This window comes from Schistosoma mansoni (genome assembly GCF_000237925.1).
Source record: "Schistosoma mansoni, WGS project CABG00000000 data, supercontig 0187, strain Puerto Rico, whole genome shotgun sequence".
NCBI lineage: Eukaryota > Metazoa > Platyhelminthes > Trematoda > Strigeidida > Schistosomatidae > Schistosoma > Schistosoma mansoni.
Window position 1 is genome coordinate 90,879 of NW_017386070.1, and position 11,930 is coordinate 102,808.

The 11,930-nt window shown below is 39.3% G+C and overlaps 1 protein-coding gene across 1 annotated transcript in view; it reads right to left on the reverse strand.

Annotated features, from left to right (window-relative positions):
- Window positions 1-375: 375 nt before the first annotated feature.
- Window positions 376-11,930, reverse strand: part of Smp_127280 (diacylglycerol O-acyltransferase 1) — a gene marked incomplete at its 5' end in the record, with an annotated part of 43,148 nt that continues 31,593 nt past the window's right edge. Inside the window, 2 exons of the mRNA XM_018792692.1 lie at window positions 376-1,461; window positions 3,947-4,012. Of these exons, the coding sequence (XP_018644126.1) occupies window positions 1,155-1,461; window positions 3,947-4,012 (373 nt within the window). The 3' untranslated portion in view covers window positions 376-1,154. The remainder of the gene's footprint in view (window positions 1,462-3,946; window positions 4,013-11,930) is intronic.

Consider the following 11,930-nt stretch of genomic DNA (forward strand, 5'->3'; position numbering starts at 1 on the left):
TTAAACGATGAACATAAAATCCTCAGTGAAAATCATGGTGTCATATACATCAGAGGACGAAAAATGTTCGAAAATCTCTGATATCACACTTTTATCGAAGAATAAAAGATAGATGAACAACTTCATAGCCTGAGGCCATATATAGCCAATTACTTTTTTCCCATCATGTCTACATACAACTACACTTCTTATCTTATCACGATTTCTCTTCATACACTAAATGACTAATACCAGCACTACAACAAATTCCCCATTCAAAATTGTTAACATCATTGGAGGATTTGTTTAGTACACAGTTAATTCAAGAAACATACACTCATATTCGATAATTTTGAAGTTTGATTATTCCCCTTGAAAAAGCTTGAACAGGAATGTCGAGCGAAACATTGGATTTATTTTAACTTGAAACGATGAAAATTTTTACAAATATAGTTTCCTTTTTAATGTCCTACATTGACTAGTGACCCAAATACTCTGAAACTGTCTGTTCGAATTAAGACAAAAGTTCTTACAAGCATTTCAAATAGTTCCAAATGGAATGAAAAACGCTTTTACTTCTCTATTTTTCGTATCTGAAAGCACTGATGCCATAAATCCAACCTAGAAATATGAACTTTTGTTCACAAACTTTTATGTGTTAAGAATAATATTTATAAATAGTTAACACTAACACAGATACTGAATCAATTAAACACATTGTACCGACAGTATGGTTGTAATGACATCAAAAGTAAAAATTCAATTGAAAGGGAAAATAAATTACAATGATAAGAATAGAAGCAAAAAATTAGATTAATGACAAGAGTTTTTCGTTGCTTTAATAGTATTTGTACACCAGAATAAAAAATAGCCAGAACTAGGAGAAACGACAAGCAAGAAAAAGGAAAGTTAGGCAAGAAAGTTGAATGGCATAGATAGGATAATGAATAACCAGACAATCACTTTTAGGAATTTAACAGTTATCAATCGACAAACTAGTCAACATTAAAAATGAGCAACCCATTAATTACTAGTCAGAAAAACAACATTGATATAGTCGAGTGTAAATATCTAATTAAATGGATAAGTCTTCACTGTACAACGAGTAAGGAAAGAATATCAAAAAAAACCAAATAACAAAAAATCTTATTTACTGATTTATTGATTGTAGTTGTTTATATTCCACCAACATTATAATGTGTTATGAAATAGTCATGGAAATAAGCGAGAATAGCTAATGGTTGACCAATTATTAACGTAAGCCATACGGCTAAGTTACCACCTTGACCACCATTTGGGAATAAGAGTGAAACTATGTAGGCATATGGTACTTGACTTAGCATACCAAAGAAGGCCCAGAATCTTAGCATTTTCAATGGGACCGAAACAAGTATTTCATGAAAAAATGCACTAATCATGAAAACAACTAAACCAGCTTGGAAGCGGCTGAAGCCTGACTGTAAAAGCGGTATGTATATATGCCTGAAGTTTCAAAAGAGAAGAGTTGTTACACCATGAAAGTTAAATATAAAATACTCTAAAACGAACTTCAAACTACTTATCGATAAAGTCTAACCATGTACACAGATTTATTTTAACTGAGATCTGGATTTGGTGGGTAATTTTTGATTATGTACTTCAAATTTTAATGTGTTGGGGTGAAAACAAAGAAGCTAAACATTCAGTAAAGTAGAATTTAAAAGGTCGCCTAGATATTAAATAAACATTTACATCGAAATATTATTCTCGTTTAAAATAATATATCCTAAACTAAAATTGCACAGATAAGATGGAATGGCTTCTGATAAACTTAATTTGAACTAGCAGTCCCTTCACTGAACAATGTTCTGTGTAAGTTACTCAGGAATTAAACATGCTTTCGAGTCAACATGCTATTACACCGAAAATATATAATGCTGATAAGTTTAAGGATTATTCTCTCAAGTATTATTCTCAGTTACATTTGAGGTAACGTCACTAGAGGTTATAACCAATGACTGACATTTCCGTTACGCTGGATACCATGACCAACCTATGGACTGTGCTTACCTGGAATCTTGGACTCATTTTTGTCAATAAGTAATGGATGAGTGGAAAGTCGTTTAACGAAACAAAACCACTACAAGTAAAAAGTTATAGAATGCAGGCACTGTTCGACATGCGGATAAAAATTTCAGCAGATCATTTGAATGAAGTGTGTGAATGTCTTAAAAATTAGGGTTACACTAATTATACCGTTCGTTCTTAGAGTTGACGAGAATGTAAACGAACCCGGTAATGAATAATTGTTTCGAGCCTAAATTCACACAGGATAAATAACCAATTTATAAACATAGAAAAAATCAATGTCACTTAAATGGCTTAACCTGGTATCGAGTTTTACGACTTACCAACAATAAAGCACCTCACATACATGACATAAACTTCGTGGTTGACTATTCCAGTCTCAAAGATAGATTGATTAAATGAAAAAGAAACTAGAATACACTTGGAAAATAGGTGAATTTTCACATATTCTCTATAAATAACAGGCCAATCTGCCTTCATACTCTTGAATAATAATGACTTCTCATGATTGGTGTTATCATTACTAATTGGAGTGCTATTAATGATTATGGTGATAACTGATTTATTATCGCATGAATATGACTTTCCTGTTAATAATTGATGGATTAAATCTTGATCCGTTTATCTACTGATTACTAATTGACCTTATTATTATTTTATTTCGATTTGAATATAACCTTAATTGTATTGGCTCAGTAAAAACAAATGCTGTTTAGACTACTTACTCGGTGTTATCATGTTTTGCATTATAACTATACACATGGCTTACATACAACACAAATGATTATTGTCAATAAAATCTAGAATGTCTTAAATTTTCGAACACACATTTTTAGTAGAAGCATTCAAACACTAAGATTCCAAGCATTGGGATGTAGTTTTAGGCCACACTACGGTTACTTTAGTTTGAGTACATTAATACTAGAAGGGTTTTTGTGGATATTATAGTAATTTTAATAGTTCGGATCATGAATAAATTGGAGCTAGACCACCATGGAAAACCTGGAAGCACTGAACGACCGTTTCGTCTTATTGTGGGACTCCTCAGCAGTGCGCGTTCACGATCCCGCCTCGCGAGATTCGAACCCACGACCTATCATTTTCGCGCGCGAGCGCTTGACCTCTAGACCATTGAGCCGGCATCTAACGGTGTTAATGTATAACTTCAACCGATCCACGAAATTGAGCGACACATCTACCAATGTCTTCAGTGAGTTAGTATCTCACAACAGACCTGCTTCAACTCCACTGGTCACGGCTTCTCACTAGAACTCCAGGAAATATCTCTTGAAGTCAGTCACTAGTGTGCATATGTTGATTAATATCGGAAGGGGTTTTGTGGATATTATAGTAATTTTAATGGTTCAGATCATGAATAAATTGGAGCTAGACCACCATACTGTCACTAGTTATAACATAAACTTGAGTCACATCAAAAAACATACCTGTAACTAATAGGTAAGTTTGAAAGATGAAAATGTTTGGTGTTGAACGAGAGAAGAACAACAGAACTATAGTTTAGGATTCATGAGTAGATCTTATCTTCCACAAGCATTCGCATTCTTGTAAATGTGTAAATTTCGTCGATTCTCTGTTGCTATGCAATATTTAAACTCTCAAGACAAATTTACTCAAATTTATTTTCCGTTACATGGAACAAAATGGAGTGTGTGTGATCCGTTTAAATCTGATCTACTATTTGAGTAGTCGATAAAATTATCAAAACTTAAGAAAGTGAAATTATATATAGCTGAATAAAAATGACACATGTATAAGCCATTAAATTGTTCTTATTTCTATATTATTCCACGTTGGCCGAAACAATAATACCAGAACTCATTACAATAACAACTGCTTCAATAATTTGTAGTTAATTATGAAAGTTACCGACATAACTTACCGCCTAGCAAAACGATGGACAGGAATATTCCATTTTGACCAAAATGCTGGCACAGATTCCGCATTCCTGTATAAATGCAAAAATAATATCTTATGAGATCAAACATAAGAAAAAAGGAACAAACACGAACTACAAAGTTTAAATAGAGATATAAATTCGATCAAAGATTATCAATGATATTCTGTGATGCATTTGGATAATACTGACAAGTTCTAAGGTGCTAGTTCATCCTCACTGGATTACAATAACGTTTGTGTTAAATATAGTAGGACAAAATAAGTCCAGATTTAAATTTTGGTTCAGTATTTTAATTAAAAACTTAGTAGACGAGATAAAACTCCTCCTATGGCTCATCTAGGGAGAATGTCAGTCCCAAGCCAGGGTAATGGAGGAGGGTTGAACGTGGGTTATCATCCTCATCCCGTAGAAAACAACTTTGCTAAAAAACGCTAACCAGAATAATCAATTTCAAACATTTAAACTCTGCTTTCTGTGTTGAAGGATTTTCACTCAGAAGAATTATGACCTTATAGTGAAACTTGAGATTCTTCGAAAATCACAAGGCCGATGCCCCTCCTAACAACCAAAGCAACAATTAATATAGGTACATGGAACGTTCGGAAGAAGAAACTACTGTGCAGGACAATTAGAAAGGGATCAAAGAACACTAACTTCAACATGTCAGGAGGTTCTGGGCCGCAACAAGCATCATCATAAGTAATGGATCTCTACCGAAAACCTCGTCACGATTGAAGAAAGGAAGAAAAAGGAGACAGCAATTAACAACAGCGGAACAAGAATAGAGAAGGTAAAGAGCTGACTGTGGTGTGAGCTACTTATATCGATATAAGTAGTATATATGGTGAGTAAGGAATACAATATCTGATAGCAGAATATTGAGAAGATCAAGAAGAGAAGAACAGAAATAAAAAGCAATTTGTGTGGAAATCCAGGAACAATGAAGCCTGAGGCAATTGAAGAACATTTTGCAAATAGTGTATCATAGCATGGTTTTTGTGTTTTACCAAGTAACGTTGTAATTTGTGCTAAATATATAGTTGGTTGTCCTCACCTGTGTTCTCATTCACTACATTTGGTGTCGCTGCCTCCAAGGATGAGGATCCCATGGCCGAAGGAGTTTGAGGACGGAGATGTGATGAGCTTCCTGAAGGAGCCGAAGGCGAAGACGGTGGTGCTGGGGACGCTGCTGAGAGGCGGAGCGAGTGCTGTATATGACAGCCTGGACGGTGCTGGCGGTAAGACGACATGGGAGGCAGTCACGGAGCGGTTGGTCGTGGAGTTCGATAGCCCAGTGGACAGAGAAGAAGCACTGCAGAAGTTCCGAGTGGCGAAGTTGCCGATCGATGGTGATCCACTGGTGCTGGCCGTGGAGCTTACCAAGTTGCTGCGTCGCGCGCTGCCGAATCTGGATGATGAGTCGGAGGCACAGTTGTTGGCGTCGCAGTTTATCGAGAGCGTGCCTGTTGCCGTTTCCCAGCAGCTGAGACTGGTACACGCCGCGCAACCTGTGGATATCAGTGAGCTTGCGAAGGTGACGCGACAGTTGATGACACGAACAGTAGCTCCGGTCGCGTGCGGAAGTCAGGAGATAAGCAGCATTGAGAAGAAGATTGAAGAACTGCAGCACGAGATTGCGGCATTACGAGTGAGTCGTAAAAGGAATGATAAGTGTTTCGCATGTGGAGGGACAGGACACTGGAAGATAAACTGTTCAACACTACGAAAACGGAGATATTTAAGACGCTAAGTGTTTCCTTCTTACTCTAGGGATCTGGGGGTTGTTGCATTGGTAGATAGAGGGGCAGTCTATGCAAGAGTGAACGTAAATGAACTAGATTTAGTGTGCCTAATCGATACAGGGGCAGCAGTTTCGTTAATAGGTAAAGAGCAATGTAAGAGATTCAAGCCGTGTACAGTCGCAGTTCACACTATAGGAGGGCATATGTTAGAGGTATTGGGCGTGTCTAACAGTATCGTAAAAGTGGATGGTTCGGAGATAAGTTTTCCGTTCGTGGTAACCGCATACCTGTCGAGACCAATATTAGGTGCAGATTTCCTAAGAGAAGTAAAAGCCATAGTTGACCTAAGAAGCGGTAAGGTGGTCACGAAGTACGGTTCATTCCCAATACATGAAAGTAGCGAGGTGGCTGAGGTTAGAGTGGCAACAGCCGTTCCGACGAAGAAACCAAACGTCACCGAGTTGTGCACAAAGTATGCGGAACTGTTCACTGGAGAAGGAGAACCGTACGGATTTTGCGACAAAGTAAAGCACGAAATCCCGATAAAGAACAATGGAGGAAGTATATTCACAACACGTCGTGTCCATGTGCACTTAGAGGCTGAAGTAAATCGACAGGTTCAAGAGATGCTGAAAGAAGGAATAATTGAGGAGGCGGACAGCCCATATAGCTCACCGGTACTCTTGGTAAAGAAACCGAATGGGAAATATAGATTTTGTGTTGATTTTAGAGAACTGAATAATATAACAGAACTAAAGCCGTGTGCAATGCCAACAGTAGTGGAAACATTAGATCGGCTGCAGAATGCCACGGTGTTTACAGTGTTGGATTTGCGGTCAGGTTATTGGCAGCTGCCTATAAAAGAGAGCGATCGAAGCAAGACAGCATTTACCATACGTGATAAACAATATCAATCTAGACGAATGCCGTTTGGATTGGCGGGTGCGTCATTTACGTTCAGAAGATTAATGTCGCTACTGCTCAGGGATCTAGATAATGTAGAAGGGTATGGCGACGATGTAGTTGTATACAGCCAGACAGAAACAGATCATGTCAAGCATGTGGAAGCGGTCTTAAAGCGAATTGAAGAATTTGGATTTCGAATTAATAAGGACAAGTCACAGATGGCGAAAAGTAGCATCACGTTGTTGGGGCATAAAGTGGGAAATGGAGAAATAAAACCACTGCCGGAGGAAATCCTGACCGTAAAGAACGTTGCAGTACCGAATTCGAAAAGGAAATTGAGACAGTTCCTGGGAAGGGCGGCGTTCTACAGTCGGTTCATCAAGAATTTCAACGAAATAGCAGCACCTCTTTATAAGTTGTTGAGCAACACTAGATTTTCGTGGACTGAAACCGCCCAACAAACGTTTAATCAAGTCAAAAACATGCTGGACGACCGCCAGATGACGCTCAGACTGCCCGAACTCGAGAAACCGTTTACAGTGACAACAGACGCAAGTGACCATGGTATAGGTGCCGTTTTGAGTCAGTCTGATAGAGTGGTGGAATACGCAAGTCGCGTTCTCACGCCTGCGGAACAGAAGTATTCAACGATCGAAAAGGAGTGTTTAGCGATTGTGTGGGCGGTAGATAAGTGGAGACCATATCTGTTAGGTAGAAGATTTCACATCGAGACTGACCATAAACCTCTGCAGTGGCTACAAACAGCACGAGACCCCCGTGGGAAGTTAGCGCGATGGATGATACGGCTGCAAGAGTGTGACTCCAGTATCGGGCATGTTCCAGGGAAGGAAAATGTAATGGCGGACTACCTGTCAAGACCAGACATGGAAGCCGAGCTTCCATTGACAGCATACGCAGTGAACAGTATAGAGAGAGACCCACTAGAACTCGTCCGGCAACAGAAATCTGATCCTAAACTTCGAGAGGTAATCAGAGTGATAAGAGAGGGGGCAGATGTTGACAAACGAGCAATGGACAAGGAGGTAATAATGTTACTTCGGCAAAAGGAAAGACTGGAAGTGAACACATATGGAGCTCTGGTCTGGCAGGATGATGACAAAAATTGGGTGGCTGTGATCCCGAAAGACTGGCGGCGTAAGATGATACACGAATGCCATCAGGTGGCGCACACAGGTATCTCAAGAACGACAGATTTACTAGGGCAAAGTGCATACTGGCCAGGCATGAGAGACGATGTGGCCCAATATGTGTTGACGTGCCAGCAGTGCCAATTAATGAAAAGCGATAGATACATGCAACCGCCATCGCAGTCAGTCCCAGTAACCGCAGTCGGCGATCTATAGTCGGTAGATGTGATGGGACCATTTTCACAGACGGATAGCGGCAACCGATACTTACTAGTAATGACGGAACATGCTACACGATGGGTCGACGCTGTACCGATTACAGACCAGCGGGCGAAAACAGTGACCGAAGTAATAATCCGGCACATTGTAGCGGGTCACGGAGTACCGAAGATGATACTAACCGACCAGGGTCCCTGTTTTGAAAGTGACGAGTTTAAGGCCCGTTTAAAGCAGTCCGGCATCAAGAGGATACGAACTACACTGTATCACCCTCAGACGAACGGGCTTACGGAAAGAAACAACCGGACATTAAAGGAATGGTTAGCATCTAAAGGACGGAATTGGGAGAAAGAGTTACCACTAATTTTGCTGGCGCATCGTGCCTCCATCCAAGGAACAACCAAGAAATCACCTTTCCTACTTATGTATGGTAGACAGCCACGACTTCCGATGCATGATAAGACGTGGCCACAGCAGCAGAAGTGGACAGCAACAAGATTAAGGAAAGAGAGGACGGAGGCAATAAAGAACGTGAAAAAGAAACAAATATCAGACATCAAGAAGGCGGAACAGCAGAGAAGAGCGTGGAAGCCTTTTAGAGTGGGGGACCTGGTAAAGTGTAGAGAACGGAGAGCTAACACTGAAGGAGGACCAGGGTCAGGAAAGCTGATCCCGAAATGGGAGGGACCGTACATTATCACGGAGAGACGCGGCCCAGTTTACACGATCCGGAGAGAAGACAAGCAGAAGCGTGTAAATGCCAGTCAACTACAGAGATGGTTTCAAGAACATCATGAGCACGAGTCACGAACAGCACCAAAGGAGACAATGGTACGCCGATCAGAAAGATTGCGAGAACAGCTTATTAAAAGGGGGGACGAGTGTGGTGTGAGCTACTGATATCAACATAAGTAGTATATATGGTGAGTAAGGAATACAATATCTGACAGCAGAATATTGAGAAGATCAAGAAGAGAAGAACAGAAATAAAAAGCAATTTGTGTGGAAATCCAGGAACAATGAAGCCTGAGGCAATTGAAGAACATTTTGCAAATAGTGTATCATAGCATGGTTTTTGTGTTTTACCAAGTAACGTTGTAATTTGTGCTAAATATATAGTTGGTTGTCCTCACCTGTGTTCTCATTCACTACACTGACAAGCAGAAATACGTGGAAGAGCTAGGAACGACAACAGTAAAGGCTGCAAGTGAGGCAAATATAGAACAACTATATGACACGACGAAGAAACTAACTAACTAATAGTAAACCATAGGACCAGTCAAGGACAAAGGAAGCAAGCCAATCACTGAGACTCAAGAACAAAGGAAAAGATGGGTGGAGAAACTCTCAGATAGGCTAGTTCCATTGAATCCACCAGATATCAAAGCAGTATGCACAAACATTCCCAAAGCTATCACTCCACCAACGATCGAATAAAACAGGATGACCATCAAACAAATCAAGAGAGGGAAAGCAGATAGACCTGAAAACATACCATCTGAAGCACTGAAGTCAGACATAGCATTAACTGCAAACATGCTCCACGTTCTACTCAGGAAGATTTAGAACGAAGAACAAGTGCCAACAGACTGGAAAGGATATCTTAATAAGATACCAAAGAAAGGAGATCTGAGCGGATGTGACAACTACAGAGGCATCACACTACTAATAGTACCAAAAAAGGTTTTCAACAGAGTGTTGTTGAACAGAATGAAAGATTCAGTAGACGCAAGGATAAATAGTATACCGACCAACTCGCAACACAACAGATAATTATTGGACAATTAATTGAGTGGAACTCGTCAATATATATCAACTTCCTTGATTATGAGAAAGCATTTAACAGCGTAGATAGGATAACCTTATGAACATTCTTTGGAACTATGGTGTATTTGAGAAGACCGTCAACACCACCCGAAATTCATATAACGGACTACAGTGCAAGGTCGTACATGGAGGATAGCTGATAGATACATTCCAAGTGAGGACCGCAGTCACACAAGGCTAATTACTCCCCCCTTTCTCTTTATCCTAGTGGTCGACTGAATTATGAAGACATCCATATCTGAGGGGAAACACGGAATATAATAGACAAGTTGGACTCAACTAGACGATTTGGACTTCGTAGATGATCTAGTTTTTCTATCCTATACAAACCAACAAATGAAGGTCAAGACAGACAGTGTAGCAGCAGGCTGTACAGCGGTAGGTCCCAACATACATAAGCGATTAAACAAGATCCCTTGATATAAAACGATGAGCACCAACCATATCAAATTTGATGGAGAAGTTCTGGAAGAGGTGGAAACATTCACGTACCTAGACAGCATCATCAATCAACAAGGAAGATGTGGTACAGACGTTAAAATACGGGTTGGCAAAACAAGGGCAGTATTCTCTCAATTAGAGAACACATGGAACTCAAAACAACTGTCAACCAATGTCGAAGTCGCAATCTTTAATACGAACGTGAAGACAGTTTTATTGTATGAAACTGAAACGTGGAGAACTACTACAACCATCAACAAAAATGTACAGGTATTTATAAACAGTTTTCTACGCAAGATACTGCAGATCTATTGGCTATATATCATCAACAACGATCTACTGAGGTAGAGGAAAAACTAACTTTCAAGTGAAGAGGAAATTAGGAAAAAATCTGGAGGTGGATAGCATATATATTGCCGAAGTCATCAAACTGCATCACGAGGTTAGCCCTAACTTTGGATCCTGAAGGGAAAAGTAAAGGAGGAGGGCCAAAGAACACATCGCGTCGGGAATTTAATATAGACATCAAAAGAATGATTAGCAGTTGGAAACAACTGGAGAGGATTGTCCAGGACAGAGTGGGATGGAAAATGCTGGCAGGCGGCCTATATTCCTCCACATAGGGTAACAGGCGTAAGTAAGTAAGATGAGACAAGTTTCAAATATTCATCATCTGATCGATAAGTAAATACACATCTATTATTTAAAAACAGTATATTCCTGAAGAAAACTCCTATTTGCAACAAATACTTCTGAAATTAGTAGTATGCCTCAACCACATGAATAATAGTATCCAAGTTATAAATACTCATTTTCCTTTTGTGGAGGCAGACAAACAAGATGTTTAGCTCTGAATAATAATATGATCAGTCTTTATTCTGACCTAAGAAATATATATATTTTGTCAGAAGGGGGATTTGTGGAGATTTTAGTAATTTTATATAGTTGAAATCATGAGTCAATTGAAGCTAGACCACCAAGGTCATCCAGTGCTTCCAGGTTTTCCTTGGTGATTTAGATTCAAAGTTTATCAGAATTATGTGATATATTAGCGCAATACATTTCGAACAATCTGATCACACATATACTTGTTAAGACATTTTTATATGAAAATTAAAAGGTCAACTAGACAGGTTAAGGTAAGAAAATAAATAAAGTACACAAAAACAATGTGATGACTACTCTGGATAATAAATAAGCATTACCAGGGTAGGTTAAGGGTAAGAACAAATTGTTTTTGAACACATAAAGGCGGTTTCAATTTCCGTATAGCCAAGGCTTCAATAAACCTTAGTATACGTCCTTGAAGGTTTTTGTACAACACTACAAATGCTGATTTGATGTCAACCTTATGACCAGTTTCAACTAAATGTTTCGCAATAGAGGAAGATGTTTGTCTATCCTGTGATCTTATTTGACCATTCGAATTCATTTGGTTCTGTAGCCATTTAAGTATGTGTTCCGCCACCCTTATTTGCAAATCACGATTGCTCCTCCCTATGTACGTGTTTCCGCACATACATGTAAATTGGTATACACAATGGGATGTGACACAATCGCTTATGTGCTGTCTAGGTCTATTAGTCTCATGTTGAGACGGAGACTAAAATTAGCCATAAACAGGACATTCTATGCAGCTCAACTTGTCATCATTGAAAAGACAAGGTCGATGTTTCACCAAAA